This window comes from Diabrotica virgifera, chromosome 7 (assembly GCF_917563875.1).
Source record: "Diabrotica virgifera virgifera chromosome 7, PGI_DIABVI_V3a".
Lineage (NCBI taxonomy): Eukaryota > Metazoa > Arthropoda > Insecta > Coleoptera > Chrysomelidae > Diabrotica > Diabrotica virgifera.
The window spans coordinates 31,705,591-31,730,086 of NC_065449.1; the positions used below are offsets into that span (position 1 = coordinate 31,705,591).

The window sequence follows — 24,496 nt, forward strand, 5'->3', positions numbered from 1 at the left end:
GATACCTTTTTTCTATCTCGAGATATCTTAAGAAACGTGTTAATTTTTAAACATAACTGATGATGTCTCCTGTAAACGAAATTACGGAAATCAAAGTGGAAACAAGTAGTGTGCTGTGGAAAAAAATTAAAGCGTGACACTTGCGGAATGCCGACAGAAGTGAATACTTATTATAGATTCGATTATATTCGTTTGATTCAATTAGATTCCATTCGATTAGATTTAATTTTATTTAATATATATTATATCTATAATTTAATATAAATATATAATATATACCTAATTTAATACATAATATTATATACTAGTGATTTTACCCGTTAAAATTAGGATTAATAAGATATAAAGATACATAAAGCTTTAAATTATTATTTTTCTTAATAATGTAACCGATATTTTTTAATTTAAAAATTTAATTACTGATGAAGTATAGTAAATACTTCGTGTAAATTTTAATCGTAAATAATGCATGGAAGAGTTCATTTATTTTTAGATACTCTCATTAAAGGGGAGGCCGTTATACAAAAGTGACTTTTTTAAATTTGTTGATTACATTATTCCTTTCAACCTACTTATCCTCAAATTGTATTTTTAAACATTTTATTCATTTTAAATAATAATAATTTGAAGTAAAACTTCCTTTGAAAGTTTGTTAATTCTAAAATTAATGGGTAAAATTTGGGTATATTTTAAATATATTAAATTATAAACATAATTATAATAAATAAAATTAAATCCAATTAAATGGAATCGAATTGAATCGAACCGAATATAATTGAATCTATGAGAAATATTCACTTCTGTGGGCACTCCGCAAGTGTCCCGCTCTAATTTGTTTCCATAGCACACTACCTGTTTTCACTTTGGTTTCCTTAACTTCGTTTACCGGTGACATTATCAGTTTGTTTACAATTTATACGTTTCTTAAGATATCTCGAGATAGACAAAAGGTATCGACATGCGGTTTTCGATATTCTGTTGATAATTTGGTCTAATTTTGTAATACAGGGTTAAAAGTACATACTTGTATTTAATATTTTCCAAATAAAACTAGATTTCTGAAAAACATAAAATAGCGCCCCCTAGCTGACATATTAGTTACTAGGCTGTTTCGTAATTATAACTCTTACATTAACGAAAAAGATCTGTTTTCAACGAGACCAAGTTTGCAAAAATCGATTAAGCAGAACCGGACTTACAGCCATTTTTCATAACAAGGTTCCCACTCACCCCCACCTCTTATTTGCAAAGGTAGAGTTACACTTGTGAAATCAAATATTCACAGAATTTTGCGAAGAATATGATGATCGGATTTTCAGTGCCCTTTCATTATGTAAATTTTGTAAAATTTTGATTTTTAAATTTTTGATATTCAATTACGCCCTCTAGCGGTGGACTTACAAATATGAAAATAATTTCCAGGCTTTTCTCGAGGCAACTTTTGTTATAAATTTTTTTTTCCCAAAGCTGTACTATAAACGGTTCCTGAGATATGGCCGAGAGCCATTCTTATTGGGACACCCGGTACATACTTTCAATTTTCAATTTCAATCTTTATACTCAAACTCAATGGATACGCTTCGTGGATGAACAACAGAATAAATGCAGGCTATTGGAGAACCAATCACATAAAAGAACAGTTAAAATGATATCTATCCAATTGAGTTGAGCTTTAGGAAGATGATGTACTGTCGTACTGTCATGTTGAAAACTTTACAAAATAACTGAAACAGATATTTTTAATGATTCTTTATATAAAATTAACGGTTTTAATCATTTTAACGATTTCTAATATAACTTATTCCATGTTAGAAGATTATGATAGTTTGAGCGAATGTAAAGAAGAATGGCCAAGTTGTGAGGATCAAATAAATGTAATGTGTGATTCAAGACGTTGTCGTCCTCCTGTTAATAGAGATTGTAGACCTATGGAAATGGACGATGAATTAAGGAATCATATTTTGAAAGAACACAATCGTTTGAGAAATTTTTTAGCAAGCGGGGAGGAGACAAGGGGTGGTGTTGTGGGTGCATCCAATATGATGGTTCTTAATTACGATTACGATCTCGAAAGATCAGCGGCTTGCACCGCTACTAAATGTGACATGTATCGCGATCGCTGTAGACGTACCAAACGATTTGAAAGGGTAGGACAAAATCATCATAGAGCACCTACAGAACAATCACAAATGCAAGCCGCAAACACGTGGTATTTGGAAATTATAAGACCGGCTCTGATTAATTATCCTGCAATTTTTGATGATTGGAAACCGTTTCATACCGTTTCAAACTTTACTCAAGTTGTCTGGGCTAAGACGACACACGTTGGATGCGGAAGATCAGTCTCAGAAGAAGCTTATTTCTTGGTTTGTAGTTACGGTCCTGGTGGAAATAGGCTTAGTCAACCTGTTTACAAAAAAGGTGAACCTGCGACACAATGTCCCCCAAAGGTAAAAAGAAGTAAAAAGTACCCGAACCTATGCGGAACTGCTCATGATATTAATGTCGCAGTACATTTGCATCCTATACAAAACATATGGCTATATATTTTTTTCACTTTTTATAGTTTTTTACAGTTCTGATTGTAATATATTCTAGTAAACGTAAGTCCATTGCTTCTTCTTCTTATTCCCTGAATAATCAGCCAGTGCATTTGTTTTCTATATTTCTTTAGCTGCGTTTATAGACATAAGCAGCAATAGTGTGGTGGCCCCGGGTTAGACTGTCTTCAGTGAAGGTCCAGTTGGCTCACTTACAACGGTTGGCATCTCAGGAGGCATGAGGACCACTCCCACGGCAGCTCTTGAGGTTCTGCTGGATTTACCTCCTCTACATCTCATTGTAGAGCACCAAGCCATGATGGCAGCCTATCATCTTAACTGCTCTGGATACTGGTTGGGAACGAATGGGCGGATGGGCCATTGTGACATTTAGTCGAGGAAATGAAGCATTTTGGCTCGCAATTTTTTCGTCCAGCATGGATTTACTTGAAATTTTCACAGAAGGTAGGGAATAGTCCAAGGATCATTTTCTATATCATGCCGCTGTACGCTAAAACCTTGGGGGTGGTTGCCACCCCATCTCGGGGGGTGGGAATTTTTTATTACATTTTAACCATGTAAATCGATGTAAAAAGTAATTCTAAGAAAACAATGTTTTTTACATTTTCTTCGTAAAACTAATATTTTTCGAGTTATTCGCGCTTGAAAGTAATAGTTTTTCGATGAAAAAATCGACTTTTTTAGGAAGTTTTTTGAGAATACCTCGAAAAATATGCATTTAATCAAAAAACTGTATATATCAAAATTGTATCTTTTAGTAACACAAACTAAATTCTTTTTCTGTAATATATTTAAGACCAATACAAACCGAGTTACGGCATGTAACTCTGAGCTGATTTCATCTCTCGAAATCAGCTCTCCTATAGGAAAGTCAGATCATGCAGTTATAACGGCTCACATCCAATTCAATCAAATACTACCCCGCAAAAATAATATTGTAACATACACCACAACAGATTTTTCTGAAGTCGACGCTGAATTCTCTCAAATCAACTGGAAATTGTTTTTTGCTGACTTAAACGACCCTTCATCAATGTGGACTGCATTTCTCGATACCGTCCACAATATAATTTCTAAAAATACTACCATCCGTAAGACTTATAAAAACAATCTTAAACCGTGGATTAATCAAACGGCAACAGAAAAAATTAATCACAAACGACATCTCTGGCGGAAATTTAAACAGACCGGGCTTTACAGCGATTTTCAAAACCACCGCAGATTTTCAAATAACTTACAAACATTTCTAAAAACTAAGACGTAATTTTGAAACAAGTGTTATTGAAAGCGGTAACATTAAAAAAGTTTACAAATACATAAGATCCTCATTGACATCTAAAGTGTCCATACCTTTATGCTAGTCCATACTACAAAAACCTAATCAGACTTTATGCTCTTCTGACACAGATTCTTCCGAAACTCTCTCCTTAGCATTTTCACAGGTTTTTACTAAAGAATCGAATGATGGCAATCTACCTCCTAATAGGTGTAACCGTGTCGGCGCATCCTTAGAGCACGTCGAATTTACAGTGGATCATGCCAAACAATATTTAATGAAACTTCGCACAGTCGCTTCACCAGGTTTAGATGGTTTAACACCAAAAATGTTAAAAAGATGCGCAGACACGCTTGCAATACCTTTAACGTTAATTATGCAGACTTCTTTTATCCAGAATTCCTTACCCCCTAGTTGGAAATTAGCATCCGTCACCCCTATTTTTAAAAAAGGCAACAAACTCGATCCCAACAATTATCGTCCGATTAGCTTGCTGTCAGAAGTTGGTAAGGTCATGGAAGCCATTATTTCCGAGAAGATGACTAAATTCCTTCTCCAGGAACATGTCATTCCAACACAACATGGATTTGTGTCTGGCCGCTCTACTCTAACCAATCTCCTACATTGTGTTAACGACTGGACGCTATCCCTTGGCTGGACAGTTCGCAGCCGGTCGACGTTGTTTATCTAGACTTCTCTGAAGCCTTTGACCGTGTTCCTAAGCGCAGACTTCTACATAAGCTAGAACATTTCGGAGTTCGCGGTACTTTACTTCGTTGGATAGACGATTTCCTGACAGATCGACAATACAAAGTTAGAGTTGGCGAATCTTTCTCACAGGACAGGTTAGTCGAAAGTGGAGTGCCTCAGGGTTTCTGTCCTCGGACCTCTGCTTTTTACGGTTTATACCAGCGATGTTCCTTATTATGTTTCCAGTAAAATATCGTTCTATGCTGATGACACAAAAATATATGCCAATCCTATGACAAACCAGTTAACCCTCCAAAGGGACTTGGACTCTATCTTTACTTGGTGTTCCCAATGGTTGCTACCCTTAAACGCGGAAAAATGGGTAGTGTTTAGAATTGGTAAAAACAACCCACTTGTGCCGTATTTTGTTAACGGGCGACCATTAGATTCAGTGTTCTCGTAAAACGACCTTGGTGTTATCGTAAACAGCAGTCTAACGTGGTCCGACCACATTACTTCTATTTGTAAACGTGCGAACTCCAGACTATATCTTATTCGGAGGTGTTTTTCGAGAGTTTCAATGCAGTCATTCTGTAAACTTTACACTATTTACGTAAGACTGATTCTTGAATACGCTGGTCCAACGTGGCATCCTGATTTGGTTCGAGACAAAACATTGTTGGAAAACGTCCAAAGAAAAGCAACTCGAATTCCATTGGGACTGAGAAGACCCTCCTATGCAGAGAGACTTAGTATGGCCAATCTAACTTCCTTCGAACTTCGTCGACAACGTGGAGACTTAATAACCACTTTTAAAATATTAAAATTCAGTTTCGGAAATCTCGACGAAATGTTTACTATAAACCAAGATGAACGCCTCAGAGGTCACCAGTTCAAACTTAAAAAAGAGAACTTTTCTACGAGATCAAGGCAGAACTTCCTACCAAATAGAGTGTTCGAGAGTTGGAATAACCTTAGTGATAACATTGTCACGGCCCCCTCTACTAACACGTTTAAAAACAGACTTGACCGTTTCTTATTATAGCTGAACTATTTTATTTTTTTTATGTAAACAAAAATTATATCTTTTTTTTTTTTTGTTTTATATTGTATCTACTACTAGGTTAGTTATGTAATTTCTTTGTTTTTGGGCATAATAGGGACTTGTCCCTCTGCCCTTGCTTATGTATAATAAATAATAAATAAATAATAAAAAATGTTAAAAGTTACCTTTTTTCGTCAAATGCATAATTTGAAATATTCATAGTAAAATATCGGAAAAACTTTGCATTTTTCGAGGAAAACTTAAATAATCTTTTTTCAAGTATACAGTGAGGCCTTTCAAAAAATAATAATAAAAAGTTTCTAGCCTGAAAATTAAGCGACTTATGATCAAAAAAAGTCGGTACCTGCTTCTCTCTATGAGAAAATCAGGGAAAACAACCCCCTAACTAGCATCCTAATTAAAAATTGGTCACCACCGTTCTGTAATTCCTTTTATATTTGTATTATCAATACACCCAAAAATATTGACCTATTTAAAAGGCCTAATTTTCGAAAAATTTGAGTTTAAAGTAAAATAAATTTTTTGGAATTTCCCATTTTTCACCTTTTACTTCAAAATATCTCCGAAAATACTGGAGATACGAAAAAAAAATGATAGATTACTAAATTACAGCTTTTTTAATTTCTAAAATTTCTCTGTGCATAGGTTTTCATTACAGTGAAAATATAGTGAGATATAGCTCTTTAAAACCTCTATTTACGAGCAAGCACCCCTTTATTCGAGCACTTTAAACCCAACCTAATTAAAAAGTAAGGGATCTCACGACATTTAGTTTATACAGTCTTATAACTCTTTAAAAATCCTACAAAGTCATTTTTGAAAAAACTTTTTATCGCCAAAAATGAAGGAGCTATGTTTATAAAAAGAAATTTTTTTTCGAAAAATTCGGATAGTCCGCTTATGGATAATTTTCAAAGTATGTATAATACCACAGAACCGGTTCGTATACTGGAAGATGACTAAAAAACTATTTGTATTTGTACATATTTTTGTAAATTCGTATTTTTGTGTAAATATGTAAATGTTTTTATAATTCTTTAATTCTACTTTTTTTCTGTGTAGACCTATTAAAATATCTACTTATAAAAACTGTAATGTTATTAAGGGTGGTTTTTAAGGGTTGAAATATGATATTTTATCCTAAAGTATAAAACAATCATTATTTAACCAATCAAAACCAAATTTTACCCATATTAAAGTTTACAATCTTTTTATATAATTCTTGACAATAAGGGGTAGTTTACACCCCTAAAAATAATCAAAGCCCTTAAGCATGATATAGAATATGAAGTACAGGGTGAGATAATCCTAATCGCAAATTTTTATGTAAATCGATGCAAGCCGAAATTATTCTTTTAGGATAAGTAAATTTTTTATATATAGCTCCAACAAGGGTGGTTTTAAGGGTTACGATAGGATTATGATAGTATATCTTAAAGCATAAAACAATCATTATGTAACTAATAAGAACAAAATGTTGACAATATTAAAGTTTAAAATGTTATTTTATAATTTTTTTCAATTAGGGGTAGTTTTTACCCTTAAAAAATTAAAAGCGTACAACGCCTCAATATAGAAAATGAACTAGAGGGTGTAATGAGCATAATCCCAAATTTTTGTACAAATCGATGCTGGACGAAAAAATTGCGAGGTTTTGCCATCTTTTCAGCTTCATTTCCTCGACCAATTTGGAGACAGACTAACGAGTATTGTCCTGTGCTTTCTATGGTACAGGACAGCATGGCCCCTCAATTTTAGTTCTCATCCTCCTTCTTGGTTTAATTTCCTGACCGGGATGAGTGGGTAGAACGAGAACTCACACTAATCTATCTGAATGGGCTCAACTGGTTAACAGATGGGTCTAGAATGGACGAGCGGGTAGGTGCTGGAGTGTAAGGTGGTGGAATCGGATTTGAGTCTAGCCAGGTTCTCGGCTATCATGTATCAGTATTTCAAGCCGAGATCTTTGCGATCCTGGTATATGCTTAAGATATTACAGACAGTTCTTGCTCAGGCAGGACCATCTATATCTGCTATGACAGCCAGGCAGCGCTAAGGGCTTTGGAAGCGCCCAAGGTCAGCTCTAAACTGGTTCTTGAGTGCAGGAGAGCACTGGATGATGTTGCTCTGACCAACAGGGTTAGGTTGGTATGGGTACCGGGACACACAGGTGTAGAAGACAACGAACGGGCTGACTCCCTGATAAAACGAGGCTCATCCACTCTGCCTGAGGTACCCGAACCTGTGATTGGGGTGCCCTTCAGTACTGGTCGGGGTAGTCTCAGGAAGCTTCTTCTGCGGAGGTTCCAGGACTCCTGGGCCAGTTGTGGAGGTTTGATACAGGCTAGACTCCACATAGTGGGGCCATTCAAAAGTCTCACAGCCCAACTGCTTCTTTTAGATCGTAGAAGATGCTCCCTGGTGGTCAGTATGCTCACAGACACTGTAGACTCCGACGGCACCTTCATCTGCTTCCACTGGCGAATGACTCACGGTGCCGTCTATGTAATGAGGAGGAGGAAACCTCCTCACATGTCCTCTGAGAATGCCCGGCATTGGCCTATCAGAGGTGGCAGATTCTGGGATCGGCATATATATACAGCCGAGCCAGGTGAGGGAGCTGCCTTTTAAGAGACTTGTGGCTTTCTGTGAGGCCATAAGGTTTCTGGGGGATTAGACGTTCGGGGTGGTACAAACACGTGGTATTTGGAAATTATAAGACCGTCAATAAATCCTGGAATTCTCGACAATTGGAAACCGCTTTATACCACATCAAACTTTACTCAAGTTATCTGAGCTAAGACAACACACACTGGATGCGGAAGATCGGTCTCAGAAGAAGCTTATTTTTTGGTTTGTAGTTACGGTCCTGCTGGAAATAGGCTTGATAGAGCTGTTTACAAAAAAAGGTGAACCTGCGACACAATGTCCCTGAAAGATAGAAAGAAGTAAAAAGTACCCGAACCTATGCGGCACTGCTTATGATTTTAATGTCGCAGTAAATTTGCATCCTATACAAAACATATGGCTATATGTATATTTATTTCACTTTTATAGTTTTTTACAGTTTAGTAATATACAGGGTGTAACGAAAATACAGGTCATTAATTAAATCACATCTTTTGAGACCAAAAATAGTTCGAATGAACCTAATTTACCTTAGTACAAATATGCACATAAAAAAAGTTACAGCCCTTTGAAGTTACAAAATGAAAATCGATTTTTTCGAATAGGTACATCTAAAACTATTAGAGATTTTTTATTGAAAATGGACATGTGGCATTCTTATGGCAGGAACATCTTAAAAAAGAATTATAGTGAAATTTGTGCACCCCATAAAAATTTTATGGGGGTTTTGTTCCCTTAAACCCCCCAAACTTTTGTGTACGTTCCAATTAAATTATTATTGTGGTACCATTAGTTAAATTCAATATTTTTAAAACTTTTTTGCCTCTTAGTATTTTTTCGATAAGGCAGTTTTTATCGAGTTGTGGCTTCTTTTTTAAATGTTTACATAAACATTTTATGGGGGTTTTGTTCCTTTAAATCCCCCAAATGTTTGTGTATGTTCCAATTAATCTTTTACTGCGGTACCATTAGTTAAATACAGTGTTTTTAACACTTTTTTGCCTCTTTGTATTTTTTCGAGAAGGCACTTTTTATCGAGATATTACTTCTTTTTTAATATGGTTCAAAATATACCTAAAAATGTAAATCATAAATACATTTTCATATTATTACCAAGTCTCCATAATCGTACTTAGCCATATACAAATATGTGGTGGATTTGACAAATATTCAAAATATCTCGATAAACACTGACTTTTCGAAAAAGTACTAAGAAGCAACAAAGTTTTAAAAATATTGTGTTTAAATAAGAACGTACACAAAAGTTTGGGGGGGTTTAAAGGAACAAAACCCCCATAAAATTTTTATGGGGTGTCCAAATTTCACTATAATTTTTTCTTAAGATACTACTACCATAAGAATGCCACATGTCTATTTTCAATAAAATATCTCTAATAGTTTTCGATATATTGGAAAAAATCGATTTTCATTTTGTAACTTCAAAGGGCTGTAACTTTTTTTATGTGCACATTTGTACTAAGGTAAGTTAGGTTCAATAGAACTATTTTTGGTCCCAGAATATGTTATTACATTTATGACCTGTATTTTTGTTACACCCTGTATTCTAGTTTGGGCATATTAGTGCACCCTAATATGTCTGTGTAGATTTTGGCATTGGATCCGAGCATGACATGTAACACCGTTGCCGTATCCTCTATTTTTTCATACTATCACATTACAATTTTTTGTGATATTATATTTGTGTGGGAAATGTATCATTTGTGTATTTTAGATATTTATGTTCTAATATGTTATGTATATGTAGATAGCTTTTTAATTGATTATTTTAAATCATTGTGAAGTTTAACTTGCTAGAAACCTTGTAATATTGTGTAATGTGTAAAAAATAAGTAGTTTTGAAACACCAATTAAGTAAAGTTTATTATGTTGTTGTTTTCACCAATTTTGAAAAAATGTGAACACGTTGAATTATCCACGTCCGTCTGTCCGTCCGTCCGTCTTGTCTGTCTGTGTGTAAACTCAACTCCTCCGTCATTATACCATGTAGAATGACAAATGACGTGTCAAATGGAAGCTTATAAACCGAGGTCCGTCTGTCCGTCCGACCGCGAATTTAAATCCTCCGTTACTATACCAGGTAGAATGACAAAAGATGAGAAATTTGACATCGGACTTCCGGTTTTAGATTTGCAACCATAAGTACTGTTTTAAAGTCACCGAAATAGTATAAGCAATATGTCATTCGACATGCCTTACCAAGATGAGAACAAATGTAGAATTTTGGTTTTTATATCATTTCCGGTTAAAAGGTTCTAACCGGAAGTGCCATATTATAGTCGAATAAATACATGTAACATACCAATCGAAGCGTATTGAAAAGTCGAGTTTGAATCTTTAATTTCGATTTTGAAGTCATTTCTGTTTAAACAATTATGACCCACAGTTTAGTAAATATGACTCAAAATTAGTAAAATCGTATATCAATCGACGCAAAGTTACAGGAAGGGTTCAAATATGGACTTCCAGTTCTACTTTCGATTATTTAGGGTGAAAACCTTGGACAGTTGTCCAATTACTTGTTTTTTACAAACAGCTCAAAAGAGGCATGTTAATTATAAAAAAGTAGATAAATAATTATAATAAATTAAAAAATAGTTTTGAAACACCAATAAAGTAAAGTTTTTTTAATACAAAAAATCTCAAAAGAGACATTTTAAATCAAAGTTACCTTAAAATTGTTATAAAAAATAAGATCGACTGATAAATAAAAGAGATCAATAAAGATAAACTGTACAAATGTTTTTAAATCGAAGTTAATTTAAATCGTTATAAAAAAGTAGATAAATAGATAAATCAAACAGATGAATGATTATAATAAATTAAAAAAGAGTTTTGAAACACCAATAAAGTAAAGTTAATACAAAAAGCTCAAAAGAGGCATTTTAAATCAAAGTTACCTTAAAATTGTTATAAGATAAAGATCAACTGATAAATAAGAAAGATCAATGAAGATAAACTGTAAAAATCTTTTTAAATCAAAGATAATTTAAATTGTTATAAAAAAATAAATAAATAGATAAATCAAACAGATGAATGATTATAATAAATTAAGATAAATAAAAGAATACACTACCTGGTATAATGACGGAGAAGTAAACGTTCTTATAAAATTATTATATTATTCTTGTAGATACATTTAACATTGATTGAAATTATGAAAAAAATAAAGAAAACAGTATGGCAACACTGTGACGCACAAACATAAGATTCAGCTGTGGGCTACATAGGATGCACTAATATCCAAGCTGTCCTCCTAGTTTACTGATTGTAATTTATTTAGTCCAGTCGGGTTAGACGAATAACAGGCCTAACCTTGCATTAGGAGCTGCTCCAAATTTTATTTTTTTAATCTTTAGGGGGGGTCAATAGTAGTGTAAATTTAAAATCTCGACTGAATTCTGCCATTGCGTTAGCCGCCATCTTGATTTTAAACGAGAACCGTTTTTGCTCAATATCTCCGACATTTTCAACTTTTCGACAAAAAGTATAACAACTAAAATTGTTGAAAATGTAATTTTCTATCATTTCTATTTTTGCAATTTTTTCGTGCCATCGATATTTTCTGAGTTATAGCGGAAAATAGTGACAGTTATATATAAATAGAGCATAATTATTGAATTATCTCGTTTATTGTTAGTTTTACGACAAAAATGTTTCTATACAAAAATAGAGAGAATTGAGAATTGAATTCTACACAATTTTAGATTCTTTCGATTTTTTGCTAAAGTTAATATTTAAGGTAGTATGTAGGGGAAGGACGGGGAAGATGACGCAGCGTCTAAGATGACGCACCTCTGTATTTTATCAAGTACTTCACTAAATTCAGTTTTTATACCCGTGGCGCCCTCCTTTAGAAACTACTATTACTTTAAAACTTCATCGGTCAGCTTTCGTACTGTTTAGTATCTGTGAGGCAGAGTAACGCGATACACGTTGATTTCTTGTTATTTTTGACACTGCGAATATTAATGGTAAGTTGTTTAAAAATGGTTCCATTGGATTTTCTTCATATTCATGGGAGTAGGTGATATTTATTTTCAGTTAGCGAGGATTTATCTGTTAAATATTTGATGATGGATAATTTTGATAACCATTTTTTGTAGGTTATGCTGAACAGGCTAAGTTGACGCAGACTGCGTCATCTTTGCTGTTATAGTGCGTCATCTTTGCCTTTTCAGTTCATTACCTTAAATAACAATGGAGTATAGAATATTTATTATTTAGTGTCTATTTTGCATTTTGAGGCATCTTTTTCTTTTTTAGAAATGGGAAAATATATACGAAAAACACAGAGAGGATCATTTTCTGCAGCAGCTCTTAATGCAGCATTGAATGCAATTTGTAGAGATGGTCGTAAAATTCGGGAAGTGGCAAGGGCATTTTCAATACCAGAAGGCATCCGAAAACTTAAGGTTAAAAATTTATTAAAGGAAGTCAAATCAGAGTCTCTTGGTAGAGCCCCATTGTTTTCGGCACATCATGAAAAGGAGATACTAGATCATGTTCTCAAGCTGGCCAATTTATTTTTTGGTATCACTTGCATAGAGCTGAGAACCATGGCATTTGCTTATGCAGAACGCAATGAAATTAAACACAATTTTAATAAGAATAAACAAATGGCTGGAAAAGACTGGTATCTAGGATTTATAAAACGAAATCCTCAAATTTCCTTGAGAAAGCCAGAAGCTACAAGCATTAATAGAATAACAGCCTTCAATAAAATAGAAGTAGACCGCTTTTTTAAAAATTTGGAAACAGTGCAAGAAAAATATAAATTTCTGCCAGATCGCATTTACAATGTTGATGAAACCGGTATATCTACGGTTCCTAAAGAATCATGTAAAAGACTTGGACCCAAAGGAGTAAAGCAGTTTGGAATCATTTCTTCGTGGGAACGAGGGAAGAATATCACGGTAATAATGGCGTTCAGTGCCTCCGGTAACTACATACCTCCATTATTTATAATTCCCAGGAAGAGGATGAGCCCACAGCTTCAGAAAAATGGACCAAGCGGTGCGATTTACAACTGCACGGATAATGGATGGAGTAATACGTCTATGTTTTTATTATGGCTGAAGCATTTCCAAAAAAAAGTCCTGTCTAGTCCAGATAATCCCGTGCTGTTAGTATTAGATAATCACTCGAGCCATATTTCACTGGATATTTATAATTACTGCAAAGAGAATGGGATTATAATGGTTAGTATTCCACCCCACACATCCCACAAATTACAACCTCTTGATGTGTCATTTTTTTCTGCATTAAAATATGCGTATGGTCGCCATTGCAATTCCTTTCTAAAATCTAAGATCAGCAACTCAGAGTTTGAAGATAAAATTACTCCATATGATGTCGCCAAGATTTTTAAGTTAGCATATGATCAGGTGGCAAATATTGATAAGGCCGTTTCTGGTTTCGGAACGTGCGGAATTTTTCCGTTAAACTCTGATAAGTTCACAGAAGATGACTTTTTTCCTGCTGATAATTTAAACAATGATAGCTTGGATAGAGATGTTTCTCCTGAACCTGCACCTCAGGGAACACCTCCACTAATAACAACACCATCTATAAGAGAACCAGAATTACCACGTCCATCAACCAGCCGACAGTCTCCTGAAAGTCGTCACACAACCCCCACAAAACAAAATGAAATAACCAAACGTCCACATATTTCTCTTTCACTTATTTCTCCAGTTCCTTTGCCCAATAAAAAAATTAAAAGAAAATATGGACGACAAAAGCAATATTCTGAAATTCTAACAAGCACCCCTTTAAAAGAATTCTTAGAAGAAAAAGAGAATAAAAAAAAAGAAAAACTGGCGAAGTCGCAAGAAGGAAAGAAAAAAGTAACCAGACAAGTATTGGTTAATCATGCAGGATTGAAACTAAATAAAAATAAAGGGAAAGCCAAAGTACAAAAAATAATCAAACAAAAAATAAACAAAAAAATCTTGGAGGATAGCGATACTGAAGAAAGCGATTTTGATGAAGAAGGTCTTTGCAATGACGATGAGTTGGATGACATAATCAACGAGGGAGGTGAAACTGATATCTGCATATTATGTGGAGACTTCGGCAAAAAGACGGAAACATGGTTCAGATGCACAAGTTGTGGACAATGGGTGCATAAAGAATGCAGTGGAGCCAAAAGTCCCGAAAACTACATTTGTGACTTTTGTTAATATGTTAAAAAAGCTTTGTTTACATTTTCTTACTTTCAGTATTAAAAAATAAATTTTCTTTTCATATCACTTGCGCTTTTAATATAGATACCTACATGCGCCATCTTCACCATCACTGTGCGTCATCTTTCCCTCGGTGGAAGGTAAGATGGAGCAAAAGCGTTTTTTTTAAAGCCGCATAAAAAATACTTCCTTTTATTGAATTTAAAAATAATCCTAGAAATTGGTTACAGAAATGTCCAAATTACAGGCTCGTAGCATTCAAAGTTAGCTTAAATATTTTTTACCCTTAAATAAAATGTATTTTGCTTAGGTGCGTCATCTTCGACGTCCTTCCCCTATGCGATAATGGCGCGAGCGTAAGACCCGACTGATTTTGTAGCAATTGTTTTTGTTCAATATCTACGCCATTTTCAACTTAAATTGTTCCAAATATGATTTCCTACAATTTCTTTTTAACAATTTTTTTCATGCGGTTGATATTTTCCGAGTTAAGTAAGTGGGAAAATAGTAAAAAGTGGTGGGGGGAGCATAATTACTGAATTGAATCTTTTTTCCGACCTGCCCCAAATTTTATAATTATATCCTTTAGGGAGATCAATAGTAGTGTAAATTTAAAATCTCGACTGAATTCCGCGGTTGCATTAGCCGCCATACTGATTTTAAAGGAGAACCGTTGTTGCTTAATATCTCCGCCATTTTCAACTTTTCGACAAAAACGGTAGGAACTAAAATTGTTGGAAACGCAATTTCCTACAATTTCTTTTCAACAATTTTTTTATGCGATCAATATTCTCCGAGTTAAGGAGGAAAATACTGGAAGCGGAGGGGAAGCATAATTATTGAATTGTCTCATTTATTATTAACTTTACGACATAATTGTACATAAACAAAAATAAAGAGAAATATATTTTATACAATTTTTGAAACTTCCAATGAAACACCAACCAAACTAAGTACATAAAAGACATAAATAATAACTTATATGCATTAAGTTCAACTAATTTTATTATCTAGCGGGTTTTATTGGTTGAATTTGGTCTGTCGATAATTAAGTTTCATGTCAGCTAACATATTTGAATATTTCAAAACTTTTTATTTTTTATTTTGGACCCCGTTGGGGGAATTTTCCCATCTCCCCCCCTCTTAGACCCGCCACTGGTTCTCTCGAAAAATTGTAGTAAATCGTAATTGCAACAATTTCAGTCCTTACACTTTTTGTCGAAAAGTTGAAAATGGGGAAGATATTGAACAAAAACAATTGCTTTAAAATCAATCGGGTCTTACGCTCACGCCTTTACCGCATACTTACTACCTTAAATATTGATTTATCAAAAAAATGGAAGAGCACAAAATTGTACAAAATTGAATTCTCTTCATTTTTGTATAGGTTCAAATTTGTTGTAAAAGTAATAATAAACGAGATAATTCAATAAATCAATAATTATGCTTTAGCTGTCACTGTTTTTCCCCATAACTCGGAAAATATGGACCGCACGAAAAAAATTATAATAAACGAAATTATAGAAAATCACATTTTCCACAATTTCAGTTTCTATATTTTTTGTCGAAAAGTTGAAAATGGCGGAGAGATTGAGCAAAAACGGTTCTCGTTTAAAATCAAGATGGCGGCTAACGCAACGGTCAAATTCAGTCGAGATTTTAAATTTATACTACTATTGACCCCCCTAAAGATTAGAAAAATAAAATTTGGGGCAGCTCCTAATGTAAGGTCAAATGGTATCCTAACTGGGCTAATTCTAGTAAGTAAACGTAAGTCAATGGCTTCTTCTTCTTATTGCCTTTTATTCTCCTGAATAATCAGCCAGTGCATTGACGCGCTACTGTAGCCTCTAATATACTCAATGGGAATAGTATTAATACTGCAGGCTTCGTGGATGAACCACAGAATGATGTCCGGAAGACATTTCAAATTATAGACCTATTTCCTTATTGTGTGTACTTTCCAAAGTATTTGAGAAATTTGTGTACATATAACCGTATGTCTGAGTTTTTGGGTAGATTTAGAATTGTAAGCGATTGTCAGCATGGATTCCGTACAGGTAGATCCACTCAGTCTGCTGCCTGCAGATTTTGTGAAAGGGTCTACAGATCTTTGGATGCAGGTGAATATGTGGCAGGTCTCTTTTTTGATCTAACCCGTGCCTTTGATTGTCTTGATAGCCGTTTTGTTAGCAATAAACTGTATAATATTGGTTTTAGAGGCATATTTTTAGATTGGCTAATCTATTATCTATCAGATAGGATAATTTGTGTTAAAATCAATGAAGCTGTTTCGGAGGAACGTGTTATTAATCTGGGAGTTCCACAGGGCTCTGTATTAGGACCCCTGATTTTTTTGTTGTTTATTAACGATGCATCTAACCAGTTTGATGTTTTGGACCTGACGTTATTTGCAGATGATACTTCTCTTGTGGTTTCGGCACAGACCTATGAGAAATTGGCATCTACTTGCAATAGTTTTTTAGCTCGATTTAATGACTGGTGTCGATTTAATAACCTAATTTTAAATGTAGACAAAACAAAAGTAATATATTTTAATAACTTAAATTCTGTAAATCCTGTACTACACCTAAGTTTTAACAATGTACTGCTGGATTCCTCAAATCATACAAAATTTTTAGGTATCCACCTCGACTCAAAATTAAAATGGTCAGTTCACATAGACATGCTCAGTAAGTCCCTTAATAAGTCGTACTATGCATTATCCCCTATTAAAAATATTATGCCCATCTCTGCGCTGTTAAATGTATACTATAGCCTTGTTTATAGTAGACTTTGTTACAACATAGTTTTATGGGGGAATGCAGTCAACAGTGACAGAATATTTATAACACAAAAACGTATAATACGAAAAATGTTTGGAATTAGACCTCTTGAGAGCTGTAAGTCCATATTTATTAAGAATAACATTGTAAGTTTTCCATGTATTTATATTTTCAGAATGTTACTATATGCTGTTGATAATATTCATATGTATGACAGAAATTCTAGTTTCCACAATTATTCGACGCGAGGTGGCGACTTGCTGAGCGTACCTGGTCATAGATCGAGTAAATTTGAAATGTCAGTAAAGTATATGAGCATTAGATTGTTTAACGTTTTACCAAAAAAATATAGAACAATGAATAAATATTTCTTTAAGGAATCCATTAAAAGCTTATTGCTTACCAAATGTGATTATACTGTGGAAGAGTTTGTTTCGGACAGAAATATTACCTAAATGTTATTAAATGTTATCAAAACCTTAAAATTTTTATAAAATTTATAAATGTATTAATTTTATTGTTTGTTTGTTTGTAAAACTAATGACATGTCCTATACATTGTGTCTTAAAGGATAAATAAATATTATTATTATTATTATTAGAATAAATTAAGGCTATTGGACAACCAATCACTGGAAAGAACAGTTAAAATCATAGAACCATAACTAATCTATTTGAGTTGAGCTTTAGGAACGTGATGTACTGTCATGTTTGAAAACTTTACAAAATAACTGAAAAATATATTTTTTAATATGACTCTTCATATAAAATTAATGGTTGTGATTATTTTAATGATCTCTAATATAACTTATTCCTGGGACAAATGCAAAGAAAAATGGCCAAATTGTGCAGATGGTACAACGAATGTAGTGTGTTTAAGAGGCGGTCATTGTCGTCATATTAAAAGCAGTTGTGTTTCTTTGCCAATGGATGATGAGTTTAGAAATCATCTTTTGCGAGAACACAATAATTTGAGAAATTTTATAGCAAGCGGAAAAGAAAAACAGGGCGGTGCTCCGTCTGCAGCCAATATGATGGTTCTTAATTACGACTTTGATCTCGAATACTCAGCTTCTTGCACCGCTAATAAATGTGAAATGAAACACGATAAATGTTTAGCTACAAAAAAATTTAAATCTGTAGGACAAAATCTTCATGCAGGATCTGCACAAAAATCCCAAATGTCAGCAGTAAAAGCGTGGTATAAGGAAATTAAAAATATGTCTGCACAAGATTTCGAGAAGTTCGAATTTAGGATGGAAACTGGACACTTTACTCAAGTTGTCTGGGCTAAGACGACGCGCATTGGATGCTCAAGAGCGCACGAAGGAAACAATTATTATTTAGCTTGTAATTACGGTCCTGCAGGAAATGTTAAGGGTGGCTCTATTTACAAAACAGGTGAAACTGCATCACAATGTCCCGATGACGTCAAAAGTCGGAAGTATCCCAGCCTATGCGGATTCGCTTACGATGCCAATGTTGCAGTAAATTTGCATGCTATAGAAGACATAATATATGGCTATATATTTATTTCACTTTATGTACTTTTTTTATCGTTCTAATTGTATGTAGCATATTCCAAGGTTTTTCATAAGTAAAAGTAAGTAAATTGTTGACTTTTGTGCGTTATCTTAAAATGGCGACTTTTCATCTCCATGTGTTATACAGGGTGATTGATTACTGGGGTAAAGCTCAATAGATCCGCTATAGCAATAGATAGCAATAAAAGTTAATAACAAAAATTTTAGCCACCTTTGAGCTTCACATTACAAAATTAGTTAGAATGTTATAGGGTGTTCGATAACACAGTGGTAGACCAAACTATGTTTTTTTTTAATGGAACACCCTATATTTTATTTTAAATTCGAAATCCTGTTAACTTTTCCACCACAAAAATATAAAGGTTTGTTATGTTATACAGGCTATTTACAAAGTTTTAACCAATTTTATATGAAAATCGTAACAAGTTCAACTCCCTGTATAAATAAAAATAAAAATAACAGCAATGGTTTATTAATGCCATATTTTTTACGTATTGTCAAAATTTTCAAGAATTATTGATATTGCTAATTTTCTTTATTTATATCAAATACAGGGTTAGTTAAAACGCAAGTACATTATTTATATATTACATAATCAGTAAGATCAAGTTCTGAGTCAAATATTTGGTCATTTAACCAAGTTTCAGTAAATATAATTATTTCATAACAAACTCACTACGAATTGTTTCTAATAACACGAAGTTTAGTGCGCAATCCACGGCAATTTTGATAAAAGATAGAAAAAGGAGACTTATGAAGATGGTTAAAACTTAGTTTTTTGTAACAATTTGAGGTACACCACGAATATACTTAATTATTAAATTTTGTTCGCCCTTGGAAGTCCGGTCTTGTAGTTGCGTCTTCATATTTTTTTCATAAGCTTGCTGTTTTGGAATTAGATTGGACATCATAATTACTGGGTAAGACAACTTTAAGGCTTCTGTTACCAGACTTATTCTTCTTTCCTACTCTAACAGCCTTTTGAATAGGTATGGGCTCATTGGTAATTTTTATAAAAACTGACTTTACTGCTTCCATATCGTTGTTGGATTCAGGCATATTAAAGATCATCAAATTATTTGAGCGTTGTTGACGTTCATAAATTTCTGCAAGAGTATTTTCATCCGACGAACTATTCCCTTTTAAATTGCTTTTTAATATTTCAAGTTCATTTTTTTTTAATATATAATTAGGCATTGTTATTTGTAAGCTTTATTTTAACGAATAATAATTTTATATGTAGTTACGTGGCTAAAGGTTCTGAACCAAGGCCAGAATAAAAAAAAAAGTTCATTTTTTAGTTCCTTGGTTTCCTTATCCAGAGTTGCAACAGGAAGTAGTGTTTTAATGTTGCTGAAATAGCACAAGCAATTTATTATTCAACGCACCTTAGCAAGACAAGAACAAATATATACTTACAGTTTCATGCCTGTCTGTCTATCAGTTTGAGTGTACGTACATAAACACAACTCCTCCATCATTAGGACAGAGCTTATAAACCAAAAATTTGGTATTAAGGGTGAGCAATTTGATCTCGGACTTCCGGTTCCAGAGTTGCAACCGGAAGTACCATTTTAAATTTGCCAAAATAGTACAAGCGATATATTATTTGACGCGCCATAGCAAGACGAGAACAAATATACACTTACGGATTTTATATCCCTTCTGATTTTTGAAAGTTGCAACCGGAAGTGACACATTATAGTCGTAGAAATAATACATTCGACATATCAATCGACGCGTATTGAAAAATTGAACTCGAATATTTAGTTTCGGATTTATATCATATCGTTGGCGTACTGGAAAAATCCACTAACTCCATTTTTTTTTCAATTTTGACATTTTACTACCATTAAATCCATAAACATCAATATGTTAACAGGAAAAACCCTTTATCTCCAAATTCGTCATCCACCGTGTTTAAATCGGTACATTCAATGACAAAGAAAATCAACTAACTCAATCTTTTTCTAAGTTTTCATGAACAAAATAATGTTTTTCCAAATATTTTTATGTACATATAGTTAGTAAATAAGTATGAAAAATTTTAAGGGCTAATTCTACATGAAAAATTAATGCCAGTTTGCTCTATAAATATATGTCCGCAAATGCTTAGTTTCGGCGATACGGGGTGTTGAAATTTTTATTTCAAACTGCCAATTTATTTATTGCTCTAAGACCAGTTGAGCTATGAAAATGAAATTTGGTGAGTTTTAAGAGGTAGTTATTACGAATTTTATGACATACAATTAAGAATTTTATTGCCTACGGGCAATGGTCTGAATTATTTTAAAGAAAAAAATAGTACGCCACTGAGATATTTCGAATTAGAAATTATTTTTAAATTCCACGTCTAATTTATGATAAAAAACCTTTCTTGCCTTTTTTTCATATGATGCACCGTTTTTATGCAGAAAAATAAAACATCTTGGCGCATATTTTTAATTTCTTAATATGTACAGCCGGTTCCTAAAAAAACTGATAGGACTCTTAGTAAGATTTGATCATGTTGAGCAGTGTATTTGATTAAACTGACATTATATTTATTATGACAGACAAATAATAAAATAAACAAACAACAAACAACTGATTACATATTATGTTAATTCATAAATTGTACTAATTATTAAGGTCTAAATGTTTATATTATTTTGAATTCCTGTATTTTATAAAGAGTATATAAATGATATTTTTTACATCAAATAGATCACATAATTATTGTAAACGTGAATTATACAACAAAACAAATTAATATTCAATATAAATAAATGAAAACTTAAGAAATAGAGAACACGTATTAAGTTATAATCTTTTAAGATTTGTAGTGCAAGCGTTTTTGCACTGCATTGTTAATAATTATTAAAAAACGGCTCCGAACTCTTGGGAGAAGCCGATAGGTTTCTTTGTATATTTGCATATTTTTTACGAGAGTACTGTCATTTGAATCGTAATATGATTTTTTTCGAATCATGAGAGAACTAATAAGTATTTTAGAAACATTTAAACGCAGAATGAAAGATTACATTATTACCGAGGGCGGAAAGCCCCTTAGAATAAACAAGCAGTTTCTATTGAATGAAATATTTGAAATTAAATATCACGCTTTTTTTATTTTCAGCCCTGTAACTTATTAAAATAAATATAGAAGTTTTCAGGGACTTTCAGCCCTCGGTAATAATGTAGTTTTTCATTCTGAGTTTAAATTTTTCAAAAATATTTATTAGTTTTCTCAGGATTCGAAAAAAATGAATACAATTAAAATACATTGAGAATTTTGACATGCGTCACAATTTTGCAATATCTCAATGTAAAATTCTAAACTGTTAAATTCCAGCTTCCCTAATTATTGGACATCAAAGGACATTAGAAACTATTTGTAGAGGATTGAAATCTGTATTGAAAACAACTGTTAAAATTGGTCTACGTAATTAAACATATTCCAAAATTTTGTAAAAATATATAAAACACATTTCAGTTTTCAGCCCAAACTTAGGCCACACACAATGCAATAATGTTCACATTTTTGAACTGTCGATATTTTTATTTTATCATCTATTGTTTAAAAACAATACAGTTGATAAAGTACCCTCAGTTGCGGAGAAAGTAGTAATAATAAAGATTAATAATAAAGTCTAATAACCGTGGAACAGAATAAGCTATCTGACAAATTTTAGGATTTGGCAGTGACATTGACAGTATGTAAATATTAAGTATTTATCCTTCAAAATACACTGCTCAATTTTCTACAAACTACGCTTCAAGAGTCATATCAGTTTTTTTTGGAACCAGGTGTACATCATCAAGAACTATCCAATATAATAATACTAAACTAGAACAATAACAGAAAATATTATTAATACCATTTCAACTAGGTGCAAAGCTGCAAGAAATGTTTAAAATGATCTCCTTTACAGGTAACAGAAGAATTTTATATTCATCATTGGCGCGCGTACGGGTAATGGTCTGAATTTTTTGAAGAAAAAAATAGTACACCACTGAGATATGTCAAACTAAAAATCATTTTTGAATTCCTCGTTCAATTGACGACAAAAAATCTTTCTTGCCTTTTTTTCATATGGGCGCTATTTTTATGCAAAAAAATTAAACATCTTAACGTTTACAATGTATTTGAACTTAGTTTCTATGCATATGGAAACTACCTTAAATACTTGGTAAGCGTTAAGATGTTTTATTTTTTTGTATAAAAACGGCGCCTCATATGAAAAAAAGGAAAGAAAGATTTTTGTCGTAAATTGAACGAGGAATTCAAAAATGATTTTTAGTTTGACATATCTCAGTGGCGTACTATTTTTTTCTTCAAACAATTCAGACCATTACCCGTACGCGCGTCAATGATGAATGAATATAAAATTCTTCTGTTATCTGTAAAGGAGATCATTTTAAACATTTCTTGCAGCTTTGTACCTAGTTGAAATCTTATTAGTAATATTTTCTGTTATTGCTCTAGTTTAGTATTATGTATTATATTGGATAGTTCTTGATGATGTATTAAGAAATGAAAAATACGCGCCAAGATGTTTTATTTTTCTGCATAAAAGCGGTGTATCATATGAAAAAAAGGCAAGAAAGGTTTTTTATCATAAATTAGACGGGGAATTTAAAAATAATTTTTAATTCGAAATATCTCAGTGGCGTACTATTTTTTTCTTTAAAATAATTCAGACCATTGCCCGTAGGCGCGCCAATGATGAATACAAAATTCTAAATTGTATGTCAAAAATTCGTAGTAACTACCTCCTAAAACTCACCAAATTTCATTTTCATAGCTCAACTGGTCTTAGAGCAATAAATAAATTATCAGTTTGAAATAAAAATTTCAACACCCCGTATCTCCGAAACTAAGCATTAGCGGACATATGTTTATAGAGCAAACTGGCATTAATTTTTCATGTAGAATTAGCTCTTAAAATTTTTCATACTTATTTACTAACACCCTGTATATCAATCGACATAAAGTTCACAAAGAGTTCAAATATCCACTTCTGGTCACTTTAAGTGAAAACCTAGGGCTTATATTAAGTTCTATTGCTTGTTTTTATATTAAAAAAGAAAACATCTTACCTGTATAAGCCACCAAACACCTACTAGTCGTCAATTCCCATAATTTACAAATGGAATTCTTCCCCGCAGATAGCAAATACTTTCCATTCTTTGAAAATTGCACGGAACAAACTTCCATCCCGTCGTGTGCTTTTACCAAAGTGTTGATACACCTATTTGAGACAGCATCCCAAATCTTAATGTTGCCATCTTTGCTGCTGGAAGCAAACAGTTTGGCATCTCGAGACCATTTTAAACTTGTTACAGGTGCAGTATGTTGGTGTTTGGGAAAAGAACACACAAAGCAGTGCAGGGTGTTCATATCGTAAAGACGTATGACTGGGTGCTTGGTTGCTACAATTAGGTGGTCGCCTAAAGGATGGAATGATATTGCTTTCACCGATTCCGATTCCTTAAATTAAAACAACAAAATAAGAGCCTTAAAGTAATAAAACATAGATATTCAGCACTGTGATGGATGACTGAAGTTATCCTTAACGTAAAGTTATCCTGTAGTTAAGTTATAATCCTCGAATTGGTGTGATTAGATATATCATATTTAACTTAACTACTTGCGTTATTTCTTGACAGTTCTTGAGTTATCTGATATATCAACTGTCACTTTATAAGGCGAGGTTAAACCTCAAGTTGTGAGATAGCTCTGTAGTTATGTTAAGGA

General features: G+C 33.1%; 3 protein-coding genes across 3 annotated transcripts in view; 2 read left to right on the forward strand and 1 right to left on the reverse strand.

Annotated features, from left to right (window-relative positions):
• LOC126887873 (cleavage stimulation factor subunit 1) overlaps nt 1-24,496 on the reverse strand; it is a 40,891-nt gene that overhangs the window by 4,879 nt on the left and 11,516 nt on the right. Inside the window, exon 4 of the mRNA XM_050655769.1 lies at nt 23,839-24,229. Within this exon, the coding sequence (XP_050511726.1) occupies nt 23,839-24,229 (391 nt within the window). The remainder of the gene's footprint in view (nt 1-23,838; nt 24,230-24,496) is intronic.
• Nucleotides 1,674-2,607, forward strand: LOC126887876 (scoloptoxin SSD976-like). The gene has a single exon (XM_050655773.1). It carries the CDS (start codon nt 1,743-1,745, stop codon nt 2,580-2,582), a length of 840 nt encoding a protein of 279 aa, XP_050511730.1. The 5' UTR covers nt 1,674-1,742; the 3' UTR covers nt 2,583-2,607.
• On the forward strand, nt 17,920-18,829 carry LOC126887877 (scoloptoxin SSD976-like). Its single transcript, XM_050655774.1, has one exon. It carries the CDS (start codon nt 17,965-17,967, stop codon nt 18,775-18,777), a length of 813 nt encoding a protein of 270 aa, XP_050511731.1. The 5' UTR covers nt 17,920-17,964; the 3' UTR covers nt 18,778-18,829.